At 41.8% G+C, this 22678-nt stretch overlaps 2 protein-coding genes across 2 annotated transcripts; one reads left to right on the forward strand and one right to left on the reverse strand.

The window, feature by feature from the left end:
* The first annotated feature begins 1767 nt into the window (after positions 1-1767).
* On the forward strand, positions 1768-12344 carry nop14 (NOP14 nucleolar protein homolog (yeast)). Its single transcript, XM_080476602.1, has 19 exons — positions 1768-1922; positions 2038-2220; positions 3063-3197; positions 3291-3432; positions 3733-3878; positions 4114-4251; positions 4352-4474; positions 4584-4715; positions 5026-5377; positions 5538-5668; positions 5887-5972; positions 6060-6195; positions 6376-6477; positions 6621-6774; positions 7381-7540; positions 10056-10203; positions 10293-10411; positions 10780-10935; positions 11027-12344. The coding sequence occupies exons 2-19, from the start codon at positions 2038-2040 to the stop codon at positions 11121-11123; spliced, it is 2640 nt and encodes an 879-aa protein (XP_080332728.1). The 5' UTR covers positions 1768-1922; the 3' UTR covers positions 11124-12344.
* A 1719-nt stretch (positions 12345-14063) lies between these two features.
* Positions 14064-22522, reverse strand: LOC308118115 (uncharacterized protein). Its single transcript, XM_080477371.1, has 6 exons — positions 22103-22522; positions 21589-21731; positions 21418-21447; positions 20174-20316; positions 15322-15393; positions 14064-14748 (listed from the first exon to the last, which is right to left on the reverse strand). Exons 2-6 carry the CDS (start codon positions 21707-21709, stop codon positions 14734-14736), a joined length of 381 nt encoding a protein of 126 aa, XP_080333497.1. The 5' UTR covers positions 21710-21731; positions 22103-22522; the 3' UTR covers positions 14064-14733.
* Between the last annotated feature and the right edge of the window lie 156 nt (positions 22523-22678).

Consider the following 22678-nt stretch of genomic DNA (forward strand, 5'->3'; position numbering starts at 1 on the left):
GCTCACACGGCCAGGCATGCTGCAAAGTGCTTTAAGGGTAGATTGGTTGATTCATTAAAAGACGATAGAGGTGCTGCAGACCTGCAGAGGATGATCATGGTGTTGTATAGCTCACAGATGCAAGATGAAGTAATGTATTTTCTACTGACTGTAAGTCTTTACTATGAAGGAATGTGTAAACAACAGAACAAGCCCTGTGTGTGTGTTTTTTTTTCCAGTTATCATTTCAGCTTTTTTTTTGTTTTGTTTTTGTCTTTCAAACTTACTTTTTTTTGTGTGTAATTTGTGATTTCTTTGCTTCTTCTCATGCAGTTGATTGAGCCACGAGAGAGCATTGTGAACTTCCTTTATTTTGTTGGATTTATATAAACCACTTTGGAACTCATGGTTTCAGTCAGTCACAGACGGGTGCAGTTGGTATTAAACATGTAAATGACAATGTTATGACAGCAACCTTTTGTCAGAACCCCTCCGCTTGGGACTTTCCTGTGTAAAATGTTTAGCGATTATACTTCGGCCACTGAATACTTTTGTGTTTCCAGTTTGTACACTGGAGGAGCAGTTCTCTCTTGTCACGGCACCGTGATGAACAGATTGCAAACGATGCTGCAGGGCATTAACACTGAGGACAAATAACTTGCTTTGCTAAACTCGTCTTCATCCGGTTTTCATAAAAAAGTTAGTAATCACGCTCTACTAACACGTGAACCTGCTCCCTAGAACTCTTGATCCCAATGAAGAAAGTCATTGTCTGTTCCAGAGACCAAATCAACCACAAAATGAGTGAGACTTAGAGCTTAAAGAATCGCTGTGAATTGTTCTTTTGTTTTTTCTTTGAACATAGTCAAACAATTAGCATTGGGATCAAATGTGGTTATTCGGAAGTCATCTTGTCTACCCTAGAGAGGAGTTTTACCTTATCCAAGATGCTTATCGAACCGTTTTTCTTTTCTTTCTTTTTTTTCTTTTGTGCGGTTGGTTTCCTCAGAGCAGAACATTGATACTGAAGGACTGCATGGGAGGAGTGAACTGTCTTCTGTCCTATAAATGACTGTAACAACCCCTCATGTGTCACTTTTAATTTTTTAATTTTTAATTTTAGCTTTACTGTGCTGATAACAATGCTAAAGTCCTTATAGTCATCTCAGTCTCATGTTTTGGGGGGTAAAGCCTCACAACTATGCCGATGTGTATTCTGTTTGAACTTCCAAGTTAAATGTGTCGTCATTATACCATGAACAATCTTAATACTTCACCTCTCTTTTCTCGTGGTTCTGCCTCTTTTACAGCCATGAATAAATAACACTACCTTAAAAGAAGTGGTTTGTGGTTATTTACAGAACATTCCAACACATATAGTGATATTGTAAATCAGTGGGTTTGGTTTTTTGTACCCAGAGGAAACTCATGCACACATTGGGGGGGAACATGCAAACTCCACACAGACGTGCCTGGTTGGTATTTGAACCCACTTCGCTGTTGGGTGAAGATCATTCATCCTTTTTTTTTTACTTTGTTTATTTTATTATTGTGTTCAAAATAAGTAAAGAAAGGATGTTTATTTATTGGACTTCTGACATGCTGCGGTGCATTAAATCAAAGCCATTCCTCGATAATCAACGTCACCATTTATTGCCACTCGCGCCATCACTGTTTACATGTACAATCATCCACTAAACTACCACATATTCCGCATTATCAATACAACTATGAAGTGTCGGTCCTCCAGGGTCCCGTGAATCCGCCAGGGGGCGATGCAGGGCACTTACCACCGGAAACAGTTCCCCGGCTCTGCACGCTCAGTAAAACAACGTGGAGAGTCAAACATGGGAATATAACTTAATTCATCTTTAAGCGATCTTTTTGGGCTCATGGTCTATTACGAGGGGATTTAATAACGTGTCTGCAGGAGGCCGCTGAAGGTAAATTGTTAGTCATGATCGTATAAGTTTGTTTACGGTATAAATGTATGTTGTGGCACCAGGCGCATATTATTACTCGCAGAAATGCTGAATCTGTTCCTCTCCCGTGTTACAGATGGGGAAGGTACCCAAAAAGAGGAGCCTTGCTGACAAAGTCCGCAAGACCAAAACCTCCACGGAGATCAAGAACAACCCCTTCGAGGTGAAGATCAACAGGAAGAAGTTTGATGTTTTGGGGAGAAAATCCAAGCATGATGTGGGTCTGCCTGGAGTGTCTCGGTCCAAAGCCATCACCAAGGTATGTGGAGGGACTTCTAAAAGTGATCAAATATCAACTGCGTGTGCAAACTGTCATTTGGACATTGAAACACTTGTGTGTGATTACAGAATTATACATGATGGGATAAAACATTTGTTTTTATACTGTAAATAAAATCAGCCATCACACAGAAGGCAAAATTAAATGGCATACACTAACTATATTGAGTACAATTTTTATTCATTGCAGATTCTTTTATACACTAATGCAGTGCTCCAACTATAGAGGGCCTAGCTTTTCTGTTAAATAACACCTTTATTAAGTTAACTTAACTGGCTTCGGGGTCCAAACTGTCAAAGATTTAAGTTCTATCGATCCATCCATCCATCACTAATTAACCTCACGTGCATGTTTTTGTACTGTGAGATGAAGCCGGCGTATCCAAAACCCTTGTTCCTATTTGAAGGCTTACATTAAATCTGTCTAATTGAGGTTTGAATAAGTATGTGTATGTTCTGGTAACATATAATACAAGGCAGAAATTGTTGGTGCTGTGGCACCAACTCTGCAGCCTTCGGTCACAGCTCTCAATTCATTTAACACTATCTGTGCTGTGAAGCCCAGAGCTCACAGTATCCTGCTGGAGGAGGGATTTTCTGCAGGAGTGACTGAGAGGTTTGTCGGAACAAAGGGAACTGACAAAAGTGTGTTGGGGGGGAAAAAAAAGTGAAATCCTTGTCTTTACTGCAGTTTGACTTTTTATTTTTCTTTGTGTGTGAGCGAACCTGAACCAAACTGGTTTTATCGTCAGAAAGTTGTTGCGCGTCTGAGAGACAAATATAGATTTTAGGTAAATTTTCATTATTTTCTTTAATCTGCAGAGAAAAGAAACGCTCCTGAAGGAGTACAAACAGAAGAGCAAATCCAGTAAATTCATTGACAGACGGTTTGGAGAGTATGACACCAAGATGGCACCAGAGGACAAGATCCTGCAGAGGTTTGCGATGGAGAGGCAGGTTAGTGACGTAGTGACGCTTCCCTGGTACGACAAATACATCTATGTGTAGGTACAGAACTGCTCTTAAGCTTCTCTTTGTGTGGTGTTCTAGCGTACTCATGACAAGAAGGACGTTTTTAACCTGAACGAGGAGGAAGAGCTGACTCATTTTGGCCAGTCACTGGCCGAAATGGAAAACTTCAATGACTCGGTGAACAGTGACGAGGAAACGGAAGAGAAAGGTCTTTTGTCAGGTGAGTTTGAACACAATTTTTATTTTATTTTTCTCTTTATACCCAGAGAATATGTTCCATATTCTGTGTCTGTATTTTACCCTTGCAAACCACAGTTTTTTTTCTTTGATTAAAACATCTTTTTTTTTTTTTAAATGTATTTTTTATGTATTTATACTATCTGTTTTTAAGGAATGAAATCATCTTTGCCGCATTTTTTTCATGTTTTATTTCCACCTTTTTTTTTTTTTCTTTTAAAGTAAAAATTCTAGCCGACAGTGCTGGCACGTCTTCGTGACAATATTTGTCTTTCTCATGCAGCCGAGTTGACGGCGTCCCACTTTGGAGGAGGAGGGGGGCTGCTGAAGAAGAGGGGACCGGGGGAACAGGAGGCGGAGGGAGGCCAGCGGGCCAAATCCAGACAGGAACTCATCGAGGAGCTCATCCAGAAATCCAGGCAGGAGAAGGTGATCTGGAAACGCACTCCTTGATTAGTCTGTGGGGCAGTAATAACTGAGAGGGCTGTGTTCACTTCCACCGAAGTCGTGACCTGAAAAGAGCGTGACAACGATTGAGAAGTTCAGTTTTTATGTTTGAACTCATTACAAAGCGTTCTTGTGTCGTTTCGCCGACTGACCGCTGCAGTGAGATTGCAGAGCAGGTGCGGCGCAGGTGACTGATGTTTGCGGTTTTTTTCCCCAGAGGGAACGGCAGGTGCAGAAAGAGGAGGCGCAGGAGCTGACGGACAAGCTGGATCAGGAGTGGAGGAGCATTCAGGCGCTGATGGTGAAAAAGACGCCCAAAGCTGCAGACACCGAGAAAAAAGAGGAGAAACCCAAAGTAAGGAAACAGTCTTCACTCTGCAAAGTGTTTGTGTACTTTCCCCCCTGCCGTTACTGACAAAGTCTCGTCTTCCATTGGCGTCCTGCACATTCCTTAGGTGGACGAATACGACATGATGGTCAGGGAGCTCGGCTTTGAGATGAAGGCTCAGCCCTCAGAGAAGATGAAAACCCCAGAGGAGCTTGCCAAGGAACAGAGAGAGAAGCTACAGAAACTTGAGGTGTGCTGACAGGGCAGAAAGCTGCATCTTGTGATTTAGCATTTGATTTTATTTTTATTTATTTATTTTTTAATGTATGTAATGGATTACTCCACTGATGTTTCTGCAGGCTGATCGGCTGAGGAGGATGATGGGAGATGAAGGCGGGGCGAGCACACACAGTCAAATCCACATGTCTGCTGATGACCTCAATGACGGTTTCATCCTGGATAAACATGACAAGAAGACCCTGGCTTACCAAGTATGGGATGAAAGATTTGTAGTTTAGAGATGTAGCAAAATTCTATTTTTGTTCATGTCGTCTTTTGTAAGACTTTTATCTAATGAAGGGCTGCGACACAAAATATTCCATCGCGATGCAATTTTGCCTCCAATCTACATAAAGCCGCTCTGGGTAACCATGACGACGCTCAAGGGTCCAGTACTGATCAAACTTACTTTGCAGATCCAAAAACCTTCGAGTTCAACCCGGAACTCCTCTTGTTAACTTTCATGGTCTGTTGTTTCTCCAGTAGTTTGATTTGCTTGTGTTGATTCTTTTCTGTTTGCAGGATGGAAAATGGAGCCTTGAAGAGGAGTTTGAGGGAGATGAAGATGGAGGCGGTGACGGCGATGAGGATCAGGAATCTGAGGAGGAAGATGAAAATGACAACGAAGAAGAAGGAGAAGATGAAGACGGAGAGGAGGAGGAGGAGGAGGGGGAGGAGGGGGGAAGTAGCAATGAAGAAGAAGAAGAAGATGGTCACTCAGACCTGGACTCTGAAGACGAAAGTGAGAATGAGGAGAGAAAAGAGGAGGAAGAGGAGGAAGACACTGGTGCCAAAGCGACGAAGAGTCTCACTAAAGAGGAGCTGAAAGCTCAGCAGGAAGCAGCCAAAGCTGAGCTCCCGTACACGTTCACTGGTATTTACACTCGTTCCTAAACAGACTTTTAAAAAATAGAAAGCTGTCATTTTTCTTTAAAGGTCTTTTCATCACTACTTTACATCATTTTCTTTTTTGCTTGTAAAGTAAATTAATGAAACTGGGTTAATATTTATCTTCCTGCTTCTTCCTCCTGTAGCTCCCGAAAGCTTCGATGACCTGAAAGATCTGCTTCACGGTCACACCCCTGACAACCAGCGCCTCATTGTGGCCAGGACTCAGAAATGCAACCACCCGAGTTTGGCTGTTGGCAACAAGCTCAAACTGCAGGTACAAGAACTTCAGGGATTATTCTGTAAGCATGCTGCTCGCAGGAGCGGCTTAATCCTGTTTTATTTTTCTAAACTAGGTTTCAGCTCTTAATTCTATTACTCGGTTTGCTTTTGTTCTTTTCATTTACTGCATACATTTCTACATTACTGCTATGAGGAACGATATTTCTCTGTGATTTTCAAATGACGATAAAACTTCACTTTTCTCCGTGGCAGAAACTGTTTGGCTTTCTGCTGGAGTACATTGGAGAGCTGGCCAACAGGAACCCACCTGAACTCACCACCGTGGACAAGCTCATACCGTCAGTTCAATTTCCTAAGGGAACATTACGTTTAAAAAAAAAAAAAAAAATCTAAACCTCGTTCGTCTTCTTTCTCTCTTTCTGTAGTGAGCTGTACACGCTTTGCCAGATGTTTCCAGACGCGGCCTGCAAAGCCATGCAAGGCATCCTGGGAGATGCTGCTCACAGCATGGAGGAAGTGATTGAGGTCAAAGGTCATGCCGCTTTCCCCACATTAGACATGGTATGTGTCGACTGCTCAGTGTCCGTCAGACTGCGTGGAGGTTTATTTTAAATAATGGCGAAAAATGGGAAACTCACTGTTCGCTTGCATCCTCGCCTCAGGAGTGAGACTTTTGTCCTTCGTGTGCTGCAGCTCGTTGCCTCGGTGCTCGTTGAACGCACGTTGTTTTTGTGTTTTCAGTTTGTGTACCTGAAGGTGACAGCCCTGCTGTTTCCTACCTCCGACTTCAGACATCCCGTTACGACTCCGGCGATGCTTTACATCAGCCAAGCCCTCACCAAGGTACACGCCCTCGTCAGTGTGTCCGTGGTATCAAATGTATTTGTCTGTTTGGACTTTTTTGTTTGTATTTTTTATTTATTTTTTTATTCTTTCAGTATTAATGCTGTAATAATCTCGTGTGTGTGTGTCTTGTCCGTTCCCAGTGCCCAGTGAGATCCTTACAGGACCTGACCTCCGGTCTGGCGCTGTGCTGCTTGGCAGTGGAGTACGTCTCCTTCTCAAAGCGCTTCTGTCCTGAACTCGTCACGTTTCTGACTGGGACGCTTCACCTGGCTGTGCAGGACAAAAGCTCTCTAGGTATCTAGTTATATATATCTATTTACTTTTCTGTGAGGCTAAAGTGCATTTTGGTGCCAGTGTCCTCTGGTGAATGGACACACATGGACCTGATTTACTGAGATTACAGACAAAGAACACTCAACAGATTACACTTTAATATTGCAAACAGGATTATTTGAACGATGTTTATATGGCTTGTTAATTTATTTCGATGTCATAGAGTTGAAAACAAGTTAAGGAGAAAGAAAACCCAGTATGGTCGATGATTTGTTGGAAATGAAATTCCATTCCTGGGAGCTGAAGAAATGTTTTTTACCACAAGAATAGCACACGTCTCTGCTAAAGCTTGAGCCAATCTACGGATTCCTTGAACTTGCATGCGACTCAACAATGCAAATGATTTCAGGTTTTGTATCTAATAAATAGATCTGTTATTATAAGCTCCTCCAGTTAGTTTGCACTTTCTGATGAAATAATTGACATTGATGAAGATAAATGCACTAAACTTGTTCTTTAGCTCGTCTATCAGATGTAATCTTCAGAATGCCTGCTCGCAGATCATCTCACACGTGTGTTTGCGTACAACGTCACCCCTTATAACACTCGTTTACCCTCGTCTTGCAGGTTACGCGGTGGTGCCGCCCTTCAAGTCATCAGGAAGGTACAGCGATGTGTTGGTGCCGTCGGTCTCCGAGTCCTGGAAGAGTTGGAGCAAGAAAAGTCTGGCGCTGTCTGCCACCCAGAACCTGGACCTGAGAAGTGACGCTGACAGAGATGACCACAGGTATGAAGAGGTTAGGCTTCAACGCTGACCAGGACGTCGTTGCTGTGTGTTGCCACGGCAACACCAATCGGAGCGAAAATCGAAGCGGAAAGTTCTCACTCTGAACTCGTGTCATGACAATCGCAGCATATTGGACACAGTTATACATACATAAGAAAAATATTCATCCATTCAGTTGAAGTACAAATATACATTTAAAAGTACCGATTATAATACAGAAGGTTTTAAAAAATATTCTCATGTACTAAAGAAAAAAGGACATTTTAATTTTATTGATACACCGTGCCTTTTACTAAAACCGTTTTCTGCTGTGGTGGCAGGGCTCACATTTTTACACACAAGAACTTTTGTCACTGATACACTATGTGAACACAGATACACCAGTATTATCATTAGAAACAGTTCATGATTCACTTTATATCCAAGAAACTAGTAATAACCTGACTGGGCTTTGTAAAAAAAACAAAACAAAAAAAAAACACATTTAATTTAGTTTCAAACGTTAATTTGAGAAAGAATTTTATTTTTGAATGGGAACAGGAAGTCTCTAGAAAAAGCACCAACAAAAGTGCAAATATGGTGAATTTCCCACCTCTGTCAATCACCAGGCACTGAGCCATAAGTTCTCCAAAAGTTGCATGTTCATCAGTTTTGAATGAGAGCTAATGAACAGTAACTGTCTGCACATTTTCTCGCTGTGTTACTTATTTAATTTATTCATATAGAGCTTATCCGAGGAATAAAAACAAAGTAAGTAGCACTGTAGGACTTTTTAAACGTGAAAAAATAAAGTCAATTTAAAAAGTAAGGACAACACAAAAAAGCAACCAAAGGATTAAATTGCTGAGCTTGGTTACACTCCGGCCACCTCTGGAAGATTAAAGCCGCATCAGGCGGTCGTGCTGTGTTTACCTGTACACACAGTCGGGCTCCGAGCTGACACATCCAACTCGTGATTCTGATGAGGCGCCGGTTTGGTTTCACACAGCAGCTGGTGTGTGGGCACGAAGCAAAGCTTGCAAACAGGCTTCAGCAGACCGTGATTGTGCACCGTTTGTGGGAGCATACATTTTTTTTTTCCAAAATTTGTGCTCAACTCAGTTTAATACACATAATATCCATGACATAAAACACACAGACTTAAAGGCTGTTATATTACAGAGAAATGTAAATATATATAGTCTGCATTTGTTGAAGTAAATCTGCGAGTCATAAAGGATTAATTGATTTCCATAACTTCATTAGTATGAGGAGCTTGCTCATCACACCCCTATGAACAGTTATGTTGTGATCACTGTGCACTGTAGTACAAGGTGCATGATGGGTAAAATGCAGGGGTGTCAAACATGTCGCCTGAGGGGTCAAAACTGGCTTACATGAGTGTTTCAATCTTGAATCCTGGCAACTTGGAGGAATGACAAAGCCGGCAGTCGGTATAAAACACTGCTGTTTCTCATTTCACCACCAGGGGTCTCACTTTTAGAGACAGCAGGAGTTAACAGCAGGTGGCAGCAATGATTGATGACAGTTATACACTAGTTAGCTAAATATCACTAAACCCATTATTTCAAGGTTAGTTTAAATAAATAGACAATAAATAAAAAAAACCTACTCTAAGAAGTGAGTGGATTTTGCAAAAATTTGTCAACTAGTAAACAATTAACTGTTAAACCCAAAGACAGCTATTGAGTTATAAAAAGATTATTATGCAATAAGAATTAGCTGGTTTGTATGAGAAAGGAACAACACTTTCAAATAAAGCTATTGATTGTTTGATTTATTTTTCTTTTTGAACACAATGCAAAGTGATTGACCAGGATAAAAAGAGTAGTGTGACCACCATTTGCACCCTGAATAATATCAATTCTACCCCAAGATTAACTTATTACAAGATGGTGATTTTTTTTGCTGCATAGTACATCTGGAACAAACCAGGTATTGCAGTGTGATGATTATAGTTTTTGTACAATACTGTGAAAATAAATGCATCCATTTTATTGTGTAACGGCTGTAACCTTAACCCTTTCTCCAATTACCACCTTCAATAAGGCTTTTCTTGAAGATGTCTTTAATGATTGAATATGAGAATAACAAATGGGATAATCAGCCATTGGTCAAGGCTCCTGGTCAGCCGTTCACTTGGGCAGTGCTCTATTATAATGTGTTGATTGCTTGTGCCAACACTTAAGTGGAGCAGCTGTGCGACGTGCACAGAGGTGGCGAACGTGGCGTCACTCCTGCTGTCGTAGACGCATGGCTCAGAGTGTTCAGACGGGCCGGAGGGGAAACCGGAATAGCTCATCGGTCATCGCTGAGATAATCATCATGATTAGTTATTGCAAATTGGTTACAAAAAAAAAATACTCCCACAGCAAGCCTTTGGACGATTACAGGCAATACAAAACACACAGAATCTGTTTGAAATAGCAGAATGAACTATTCTTCTTCATGCCGTTTGCGATCATGACACTATCGGGCCAGCATTAATCCAAATGTTTATCGTATCTCGTTACAGGCTGATGTGTTTGTCTACCTGCTTGGACCTGGTGAAGAGATGCTGCCTGCTTTACAAAGACCTCACATCCTTCACTCACGTCTTCCAACCAATCAGAGAGCTTCTCTCTAAGCATCTGTCCTCTCAAACGTTACCAGGTCCATTGCAGGTTAGTGTTATTGATATTTAACATGCAAGTTCTGTTTCTCCATCTTTCTTTCATGGTTTTATTTATAGTGAGTTCTTTTTTTCCTGCAGGAGCTTCGCAGCACGATCCTGGAGACGATCGGCGACGCTCCTGTGACTCACAGCCCACTGGTTTTTGACAAGAAGAAGCCTATTCCTCTGAAGCTGCTCACACCCAAGATTGTTGAAGTGTAAGTGCAAAGTGGGAACTGCCAATCGTGACAGAACAAATGTATTTAGGACGGCAAGCTTTTATCAGGCAAGGCGACGTTCTATTGAAACTTGCACATCTGCTTGTTTTCCTCCAAACGAACGGTGATGAATTAAAGCAAATGCCAGAACATGGGGGGGGGGGGGGTGATAATTATTGGCAAATGTGTTATTTCTGTGGCATTGCGTCGTATTTAAGCCATTTGCTAAACATTTCTCGGACCTAGTTGGGATGTCAGTCATATTGATTTTTTTAAATGAACACCACATTGTATGTATAGTATAATATAGTATGTGTAGTTAACACCTTATCGCTGAAACTGTGGCCTCTGTGTTTCACACCGAACAGTTTGGATTACGGGAAAAAGCGCGGCAACACCAAGGAGGAGAAGGAGAAGGAGCGGCTGAAGCACAAGTACAAGAAGGAGTTCAAGGGCGCTCTGAGGGAGATCAGGAAGGACACGCGCTTCCTGGCCAGAGAGAAGCTCAACGAGGTCATGAGCAGGTGAAGACGAAGCTCAATGTGCATGTGCAGTGTTCCCATTTCTGTCGGGGAGGAAGATTAAACCCACACTCACCAACGTTTTGTGTTGCAGGGACGCCGAGAGAAAGAGGAAAGTGAAGGAGCTGTTTGGCAGCTTGGCCACTCAGGAGGGAGAGTGGAAAGCCCTGAAGAGGAAGAAGAGGAAGTAAATAAAATCTCCTCCACCTTTCTCCATCTGTTCCTTTCCATATGGACTTCTCTCACCGAACAAGATCGAACTTTGTGAAGATTTTTTTCAAATTCGTTTTTTTTTTTGAAGTCTTCATTCACCGCCCTTATTAAACGCATCTTATCCTGTCATCTCACGCTGTCATGACTGCACACTAAGTTGTCGCATATTCCAAAGTAGGCGTTTGACACGACAACTGGATACTGCTGTCGGAGGCGTTCTTCAACAGATCAGTGAACAACGTTCACATTCTCCTTGCCGCATAACACGTCACGATAAATCCGATTGAAAGAAGGAATAACATCAGCTCAGTGTGCTTTGTCGACGTGTATTTTACTTTGAAAAGTTGGTAAAGACATTTAGATAGGTGCATTGTGAAGCAGGGGAAGTGTGTGGACATGCATGAAGCATCGTGAGTCATTTTACATGTTTGAGAAGCTCCAACGCATAATATTAGTGGTTTGTGGGTGTTTTTCAGAGGGAGGCCAGCCAGCTGTGGAGCTTTAAACTTCAATTTGATTGAGAAAAAAGGTGTTGACCATGTGGAAAGTGGCTGACGCAAGCAATGCAGGAAGGTGGAGTGAATGTACTCCAATTGAGGAGTACCGACTTAAAATAATGACAATATTAATGGAAATCTTTGTAATAAACACACTGAAATGTTTTTAGATATGGAAAAAGATCTTTATATAAAAGATATGGAAGTGTACACACAGCTAGTTTTTTATAGATGGAAAAAATGTTGAATACAATTCCCTTTGGACAATATATTCGCTAGAGATTTCTAGGAAAACGTCAAATCAAATCTGTGCAAGTTCAATATTTCACTGCCGTCTTTGGCATATTGTCCCACACACTTCCACAAAGCCATTTTAAGTTGGTCACTAAAACAACCCTACTCGGCTATGAAACAAATAAACATACACGTATTGTTAAACAATGGAGAAATATCACTGATTTGTATGTATTCTCTGCTACGCCAGTAGAAACATTCAAACTGTCAGTGCTGAAGCGTCTGACCTGATTCAACCGCATGCCGAAGTTGAAAAGAGGAAGCAGGCGATTGGATGAGGTGGATTTGGGGCACGAGCCTCTCCGGTGCGGTTTGACTTGTCAGGCAGGAAAAACAGGTGCAAATTTGGTCGGTGTGATCCTTCCTTCCGACTGCTGCTCTGTTGTCGATTAAAATCAGCTAGAAACCAACTGAGCCTCTGTTGGAGTTTGTATTTTCTCCCTGTGCATATTTCAGGGTTTCCCATTTGGTGATTCAAAATTCTAATACAAAATGTTTGAATGTGACTTATAGACGACTGATCAGTCAGTAATTACAATTAATCAGAGGGTGTTTGACTTGAAAGCTTTGTATTTGACATCACTGCCCAGGAGCGCGGAAGTAAGCCGATGGGAACGACAGAAGTCACCTCTGCATCAGCTCCAAAGAGAAAGAACCGAGTCATCAGCGAGTTTGGGACTGTTGGATTCTCCGAGATGATCACAGGTGTGTGCAAAAGCTAATGCTTACATAAGGGCTTCGATTCATCCAACGCTCAGCCTGTGATTCACAAAAATATTTAAACCATTTCATCTGCCTCTTTATATTCAACCTATTTATTCTTTTAACCTGCTTTATATTTACAAATTTCTCTTTTACATTTTGTGAGTACTTCCTCCGTCATACCACCGTCAAAATGCCCGGTGGAACAGCAGGGCAGCTGTAGGAGGAAAATGGAGTGCAGGCGGCGGCGCGCTGCAGGAATGAAGGATTTGGTGGTCTTAGTGTAAATGGAGCAGAGCCGTCTATCAGAGCAAGACATGCTGCCGGAGCCCTTTACAAGGACAGACCTTTCTAAGTGCAAGTCTCTCTCATTTTTCTTCATACACTATAAAGCCTGCAGCTGGACAGATGGATACAGAACATAGTCAAGGCCAACGGGTTTCATTGTCATCAGGCAGTGGCATCAGCCAGCACTCATTTCTCTTTGATGCACAGGAAAGAAAAAATACAAATGTTAACCAAAGAGCTTACATTTCTGAAATTCTTGTAAGATATTGAAATTCCTGAAGTGGCTATTAGTGCGCGTGCATAGGTTTGTTATTCACCACGATTGTTTCACAACTAGGCGACATACGCTCTCACACCTACGCGCAAACACAATTTTATGTGCATTGCTGCTGCTTTTCTACTGATTGAAACTCCTCACTTGATTTGTAGTTGGAAAGAATCCACAGAATGAATAAAACCTTTTTTCAGGCCTGACCTTGCCACATGATCAGGCCCCTTTTTACCCATCATACCACAACAATACGGTTGAAGATCACATACATGTAAAATAAATTCTGCTAACTCTATGCAGCTTAAGTTTACAATGTTGTGCATACACGTTGACTTTTCTGTTCAACACAAATTACCTATTGGTTTTATTTCATACTCATTTTACTTTTCATACTTGATTTGTCTTTATACATTTTGTGATTGCAACACATTTGGACTTTTGTTCTCTACGTCAAACAATGGCAAGATCATATTTTAGCACACCAAGGGTAAAGGCTTTAAAAGGCAGCGTACGTCCAAGACCACCACATAGAAACGGCCCCACCTAAACCTTTAGTCACAATAGTAATGAGCATCCTAGGACTGTGGGAGAAATCCTGAGTATATAGATAAACACAAAGTATGAACTTCAAATGGGCTCGAACCAGGTATCACCCACTGTGAGGCAGGAGAGCTAACCACTCCACACTTTGTGACCCACAATCCTTTCATATCTTTATATAAAAAATAAAAAAAAACCATTGTATGGCATCCAAAATGAGTGGGATACAGGTTACGTGCCCCCATTAAGTCATTAATCTGATGTTCAAAGCCTTTATTTTTTATCAAAGGGGTCATTGAAGAAAGAAAAAAAAAAAAGTCTAAAGACAATCTTTATATATTTTATTTAACATTTAACTCAACAGATTTAAGGTCGCCATTATGTTGGTTTACATGCTGTTGGTTTTCAAAAGTCCATTCAGTATGATATACATCCGTTATAGCAGTGATAACAAAAATACAGTATGAATGCACAGATAGCTTAGCACTTTTATAGGCCACCGCAAGAAAACCGAGTGTACAGACAAAAGAAAAATAGAGCATATCATGATGCTTCCATTCCAAACAGACCACTGTAAACTGTTCATTTATATAGAGACACTTAGGTGTTTGTAGATTGTGGTATATATCAATGTTGGGAGTTATTGACAGCCACATAACTGACAGAGAACATGGAGACGCACACAGTGGCCAGGTGGCCTTCTCAGTGGGAGGGAGTCACTGTAAATGACAGCTGGTCACCCACACACACACACCTCAGGTCCTTTTCAGGGCCGATGTGCAAAAGGCACACACAGAAACACACACACACATGTCTGTCAGTCTCTACATTTCCACTTATACCACACGCCCATGACACAACAACACAGAGGGGACACACGCGCACACACACACACACACACCGTACAGGACCAAAACGAGGCACGACGGGACTTGGCAGAGCGACATGGAATGTTTCGGTCATCAATCGCCGGGGATCATAAGGATCTGGAGCTGTTTAGTCAGAGTCCTCCTGAGACAGAGAGAGAAAAGAAACCGTTATTGGATTCACTGTATGCAGATGATCCTGTTATTTTTCTTTTTAAAATTTAATTGACTATCAAAGTGATTTCAGAGATATTTAAATTAAACCCAGATTGAATTCACTCCATTCGATGTACAAACCTTTACCGATGTTAAGGAAAGAATGCAATTCTCTTATATATTCCCTCTCCATCATTTATAAGGAGCTGTTAGTACATTCATTCGCAGAGTTGTGGGAGTGAGGGGTTACTAGAGTTTTGTAAAGGAGAACGTGAGGCAGACCTTTCAGCTATCAGGCTCCTCTTGGATGGATGGATCAGCTATTTGGATGGACTAGTCTTTTTCAGATCATCTGGCTGCTATAGATTTAGATTGCTGGGCCACTTTAATGCACTGAGCTTTTCTTTACCCAAATGTTTGTGTCATTATTGCAATTTACTTTTGATGGTGTTGGCTTAAAAAAAACAAAAAAAACAAACCCTGATCAATTTAGTTTGATTGAGGAAGATTACATCTTATTTGAGTGTCATGTTGAAATATGGACTGTGGTACGTGTGTTTACCTCTGTAATATCAGCAGGGTCAGTATCAACTGGTGATTCTGCCATAGGCTGTACCGGTGAGACGTCATCACCCTGGAAAAAAAGAGGAAAAAGCTTTAAATTCACAATTAAATCATTTATGCTTGGTCCTTTAAAGAGATGTTGTAATTAAACATGAACAGAAAGTATGGGTAGTGAATCTAGCTAAAAACAATTCAGAAGCAAAATCAACTATTCCAGTACCTTCTGCTTTAGTAACTGTTGGTTGGTCTACGGTGTCACTTTGAACAGAGTGAAATGAGCATTTTTTTTAAATTTTTCTTTCAACTAAACCATATCGAACCTCGATTATGTGTGCAATCCACGACCACACATCTTTACCTGCAATTATGGGAATGTCTTAAAAAATATATTGTATAGGAGCGCCAACAAACTGACCCCATTTCACACATCGATGCAAAACAGGAACACATGAATGTGATAATTGTTTTCATCAGGGTAAACATTCTAGATGGAGTGGTCTGTAACTGAATGGCCTTCAGTTACAGTGACCCTGAACGGGATAAAGCAGTTAATAATTTGCACTCCAATCCTCGTCTTTGCTCAATATCAGCTCCCAGCAACCCTAATCCTGTTAATGTGGGTTAAGGGGGAGGGATTGACAGATTTGCCATTTGTCTACATTCAGGTGACGAGAGAAAAGTCTGCCACGACTACATTGGCGTCATTCAAAACGATGCCATTTTGCACAGCTGTATATGATCCGAGAAAGGCTTCATTCTGCAGTGGTTATATTCAGCATGCACAGATGGTGAGGACACAATGACGCCATCCTCCTGTGAGTTACTCTGAAGGGCAGCAACTGATGATTTTTGATTTGAAGGACTTGCGGGTCTCGATCGCCCACATTAAAAAGAAAAAGACTTGCAGGGGTACAACTTCTGACGAGTCCCTTGTGGAAAACCCTCCACTCTTACACCACATTAAAAGGCATTTGCCCACATTTTCCTAACGGTCATTACGATCAGCGGTCATTTCAAGTGAGTGGGCTGCTTGAAAGGGACCGAGGCACAAAGCGCTAATGAAGAAAAGAGGGCGACGTCTCTCCGGCCTCGCTGAAAGCATGCCTTGATTACACCATGCCATTGAAGCGACCTTCCCTAATGGGTAGCGGTCACAGTGCATTGACGTGCGTGTCAACGTGCAGAACCTCAAACCAGTTATTGCACGTTCTTCTCCTGCTGTTGCATTTAACACCACCCATCAAGTCTCCATCTGTTCAGCATGCTGCGCCAGAGAGGTGTGTGTGTGTTCATGTAGACACACACACTTCGTCGGTGCCAAAACTCTGCCAATGTCTATTTACCGTGATCAGATTAGTGATCGGAACAGGCCAATGTTCAGTCTTTAAGGCTGGAATTTCCAAGCAAAGCAGAGTCAAATGAAGTAAAAAAAAAAAAAATCTAAGTCTCATTTTCACAGCAAAAGTAAAGCAGAAATTGCTTTTGAGGATATGAAATAAAGCCGCGTGGGACATGCGATAAAGAGCCGAGCAATAACACTATTTTTCTGTCACGCATCCTCCTCTTCTTTCCACTGCTTTGCCCTCCACTCAGCCAGGAAGGTAGCGGGAGAAGAAAGTGACAATGAGACAGGGGAGCAGGCATCTTGTTATGAGATGAGTCACCGGCAGCTGATGATGAATTGGTGAAACAATTAGATGAGGAGAATCATCAAGACTCAGCATCCCACCATCCTCTGAGGATCCGTGTGTGTGTGTGTGTGTGTCAGAAACAGGTGTGGATCCCTGATTCAACTTTGCATCAATTTTTAAATAAAAATCAATATTAATGATGTTTAACGGCTCAATCCCACCTGGGACTGGTGGATGAATGAGATCAAAATGCTTCTCTGTGCTTGACATCCCCTCCTTGAGAAAGACGGGATGTTTGTATTTGAGTTGGAGTGTTTATTCTTCCGTGTCGACCCACCGGCTCTCTGTCAGATGAACAACACATCAACAGACCAACTTCTCTGCCCGCCAGTTTGAAGGGGGAAAAAAATGAATTGGGTCCGCCTCATTGTGAAGAATCCTGACAAGCCAAAATAACTACCATGGTCACTTTTTTTTTTTTAAAGATGTATTCTGATTGGATGCTGGTAGGAACCGTCTGTCCTCCCATGAAATCTATTGCGTGCGGCTTTTTCCAGGAACAAAAAATGAATGCGAGGTTTTCTAATCATTCAAAAACCAGGAAAAATTACCTGATTTCCTTGGTTGTCTGCAGTTTCATAGAATATCTACTAATCAAGGCCAATTAAAGCAGCACTGAACAAATGACTCCACACACGTGTGCTTTGTCAGCAAATGATGCCGAATTCCCTGGAGGTTCATCGGTAATTAACGAACAGCAGATTGAATGTTTGCTGCGATGCCCAAAGTACTCGTGTTGCCCTCGGAAATTTGTTGACTGGTTCATTATTTCCTTCCAAGTACAGTGTTAAAAGGATTAGATTTACCTGTAATTTCCCTAATCTGTATAAGATGAACCGATTGTCCTCACAACCAGCCCCCCCACACACATATATTTCTACTCCACAGAACCACAAGGCATTAGTCAGCTTTTAACACACAGACGAGTCACATTCTGCAGAAAGGTAAAACTGTGCTTTGCACAGACAAGTTACCTCCTCAAATCTGGGTTGCATGTGAGCAGCGTTTCCTTTGCAGGTGTCGTTTCTACTGATCTAAAGGTCTCGGCTATTTTGCTGCTCCAATACATGACGTTCAAATGATTTAAAAAAAATAAAAAGATCAATATTAGCTAAAGGCTGCAAACAATGTTGAAATCAAACAAGTCGAAAAATGCTATTATTAACTCAAGGCTCCTACAGATTTAAGTGGTCTTAAAAGTGAATCACCTGCTGTCAAACTTTGACAAGCCTTAAGTTTGTGCATTCACACAGTAAGTTTGGCTGCACTATGTCAACATACTTCAATACACAAGTGCAACACCATGCTTTATGAAGGGAACCATCAATCGAGTCGTTCTTATAGTAATTACGTCGAGGCTCATTGAAAGGAGAGTCGGAAAGTGTGACGCATTTTCAAAATCCTTGTGAAGCTGGTGCAGCTTTTGTGTCAACTTGATGGTCGTTTTATGACGATAATGTGACATTTCTGACACTCGGCCGTCTTCAGACTCCCTCTCACTGGACGACCTACGAGTTTCCAAATGTGCGCCGTCATTTCAACTGGGACACTTGGCTGCTCCAATTTCTGTGAAACCGCCTTCAAAATGTGAGACTAGTGAAGACGACGAGTCAAAGTGTGATATAAAAGAGCTGGAAAAGTGAAAGGACAAACATTTTTCCACACATGACGTGTATCTCGGCAGTAAATGACTCGCCACGGTAAAGCGCCGTTACCTCCTCCCTCCATCCCTCTCTCTCCTCTCTGACAAACGAAGGCCAGACTGACTGATGAACACAGGACGGCAAACAATATGCAACGGCTCTCGTGTCGGGGAAGGAGGAAGCAGCAGATGCAGGAGTTGAAGACAAATGACTCAAGGTCAGGAGGCCATTTTGACAGTTCGTGTTTTGCAGCCGCGGTATGAAATGGATGGACGTGCTGCAAACGGCCATTTCTGAAGCGGTGTTAGAAAAGTACAGGTATACAGTCGACTGATAACTGTGATTAAGAGTCAGCATCTATAACGTGTTGCCAGACAAGAAGACCTCCATCAGACACTTCAGAGTAAATAAAGCTTTTAAGTGCAATTCAACAAATGGCCGGAGTTGTTTGGGAGTTCCTCATAAACTAACTGGAGAAAACCCAAAAACTGAATGAAGTTCAGTCGTTGAAGTCGCCAGCCGCGCTTAAGTTACAAAACAAATGGAGCGAATGAAAAAAGAAAAAAACTGACAGGTTCAAGGTCGTATTCGATATTCGTGCAGTTCTGATTGTGAATGACATTTTCTTTCAGTAATTCAATATAAATTGTAATCTTAACTGGTTTGTACGACATTTCTTTTGGTCTGTACAAGGTGTTGAAGTCTCCATTCTGATGATGGACTGCACAGCAGTGGGCCTTTTGAAATGGCTGCTTAATGGGATTAACAGTTGTGAGTGAAAACACGAGGCTCTCACTGCACGATGGAGGATTTTTTTTTAGCTCTTAGTCATTTATAATAAACAACGCTGCAAACATTTTTATAGATTCATATACGAGTAAAGAACATTTACTTGCTCCTTTTTGAGTATTTGATTTGGACAGTCAATACATTAAAATAGGAAGCAGAATTGTGATTCTCCAGAGTGCGTCATTCCTCACAGAAGCAAGTAGAAGGAAATTGGCCGCGCCGGGTTTCGTGAACAAAAATGTCAACTATGTTTTCTCTCATTTTGGTGTAGATGTGCAGAGGTTGACACATCTTACAGAAGGAGTGGCTGTCTGGCTCGGAAACTGCTGGAAAACAAAATGCCCTAACATACCAAAATGCAATGCGTTTGAGGGTAAACACCGCAAGCTCTGATGTCATTGACTAAACTTGATTTTACTCCAACTGATTTTTACCAATTAAATCCACAATTTCAGCGTTAACGTTTTTGCCAATATAGACAGCACATCAAGTGCATAAACAGATGGATGTATGCTTCCTGGCATAAGTCATGTCATTTGATGTGGTTTTCCCAGTGTGACATCAGATTTTAAGTGTTTGGTCAAGAACTTGAGAGCGAAATACACAATACAACGATCATCACTAAAAACAGGGCCACACTTTCTTTAATCATCCGTGCGCCTGACGTCACGCAGCACATTCCACATCTAATTTAATATCAATATCAAAAGAAGCACATTTTCCTTACTGGCTTGGCGGGATCCTTTTTGACCAATCCGGTGGCGGCGACGATATTCCCGGCACCCTCCACGGTTTTCTGGGCCACGGTCGTCACCCCGGTAACCACCGCTCCACTCACCTGAGACACTCCAGACACGGTTTTACCTGCGACTGCAGCGACAAAAGGGAGGAGGACATTTGAGAGGGCGTAGCAAGTCCGAAGAGGATTCTAATGAAAGGAAAAGATGTAAACACGACACACATCCCACAATACTGCATTTCAAAGCCCGCGTGTGGCAAGGTGAGTCACGGCGACGCTCTGACACGTGTTCAGCTGTAGAAAGTTATTACCACTTCCCTGAGTTGGTAGAACAATCACATACTTTCTAACAAATCAATACCAGATCTGATCAAAATCATGAAGATTTTTTATTTTTTTTTTAAATGGTCAAATTTAAGCACAAATGTAAATATGCAAACAAAATGTGGTAAATTTTTTTTGTAATGTATTGACACTATAAATGTGATCCAGTGGCCCAGACTGCACAGGTTTGGCCTATAGGCTACAAGTTTGACAACCCCGTCAAACTTGAAGCAATCCTCATAAGTCAATACTGGAATAACACATTTAAATAATCAGTTCTTTTAAGTGGTTGTTTGAGAAATGGAAATTTAATTTGACCAATAAACCCAATTTTGTACATTTGCTAACACACCGTGTGCAATGCCTTCCTCATTTGCCAATATGATCGGAGACTTTATCTTAAAAAAATAAAAATAAAATAAGTCTGATGACCTATGGCTCAATATTAGTCATGGAGCATCATATTACCCTGTGAATCTTTTGAAATCAAATTATCAGATAAAGTGTCAAAAAAAAAAAAAAAATAAAAAAAAAGGGATCGGGCATCTCTTTGCCAGCACGCATCTCTTTTAATAATCCCATCTTTCAAAAACGTGTCGTTGCAGCCAGTGTCAGATACAATTCATCCATCCTGCTGGGTGTCTATAACCCCCCCCCCCCCCCCCCCCTTGTTATGTGTGAGAAATGGCAAGGCATGGTCCATGGGGAGATTGTCAGGTTGTTTTGAGTTATAGCTGGTAATACGAGTCCAGCACACCTGCAGAAACACAGTACAGGCTGTGCATCTTTTATTGAGCACATCCTTGTTTAATAAGATTATTTTTCAGCATGTCAAGGATCAGTTGTGGGAATGCATACACCACTGACAGAACAAAAGCATTCTGTGTAGTGTTGATAAATGCTGTTACCTGTTGTGACTCCATCCTTTGTTTTGGTACCTGAAACAAAAGAACAGGTGGCGCTCAGTTGGAGACACAGAAAAAGGGATGATCAAATCAATTCCTTTATCATCTCATTAAAATACAGACCAGGGGCGTTTCATGGCACGACCATTATTAAGAATTATTCCGGGAACCCACCGACAAACATAACCCCGTCTTTCGTCATCTCGGCGGCTCCGGTCATTCCCTGCTTGGTTTTCTCCGCCGCTAACACGACTCCTTCCTTGGCTTTACTGAAACCCTTCATTAGAGAGTCCATGGCTGCTGAACGCACCGCACAGCTGCGAGGAGGCGAAACAGGCGCAGTGAGAAGAAGGGACCATTTCTATTTCAATCACTCCCTATTACAATACTGGAAAACCATGACACCGCCCTTCGTGGGTTTTTTTTTTCTCTCTCTTTCCCCCCTTTCTTCCCTCTAGTGAACCCAAATATCGTGGGTTTACATAAGTGTGGCTGAAAATCCCACCTGTAGGAACTGGTAACAACCCAGATGGCGAAACCATGAATGGATTTACTACTGGATTCAATTAAATCAAACAAAAACGAATCTACTCTACTGTAAAGTGAATTAAAAATAACTGTGGCTCGTAATTGAACCAATATTATGATTTCAGAAGGAGAAATAATAAAGAAACGCAGTTTTACGCACCTGTTTGCTTCAACTTCCTTCAAACAGACAATGTGGTGAGTCTTCCGGGGTGACCGCACAGAGAGATTCCCTTTCTGAAAGCTGCGAAACCTGTTTATTGTCTCCAAACTTCAGCTGAATACGAGGCGTGCTGTGTATTTCTTTTTTTTTTTACAATGGGAGGGAGAGACGCGCAGTCGCTCCACAGGTTCCACAGACGCGCGACGGAGGAAGAGCGATTAAAGCTGACGATGATGATGATGATGATGCTGAGAGAGGAGAGATGCTCCACTGCCTGTCTCTAAAACACACTGAATCACACACACTCACTCACACACGGATTACGTAGGTCTTTCTGTACGTGGGTTGCGTGTAGGTGCAGCAGGCTCCTTCCAACCGCCAGGCTGCTGAATGCATCTGCGGGCCAAACTACCAATTAGTGTCTGGATAATCAGGGGGGAGAAGATAAGACTGCTGTTCCCACGTGCGGGGACGATATTGACTACAGCTGTTACAAAAGAAAAGAAACAACAAAAACGTTTACTGATTTTTTGTTTAACCACCCCACTCATTGACACTTCAGGTGTAAACTCACAC

This window comes from Lipophrys pholis (genome assembly GCF_963383615.2).
Source record: "Lipophrys pholis genome assembly, chromosome: 12".
Lineage (NCBI taxonomy): Eukaryota > Metazoa > Chordata > Actinopteri > Blenniiformes > Blenniidae > Lipophrys > Lipophrys pholis.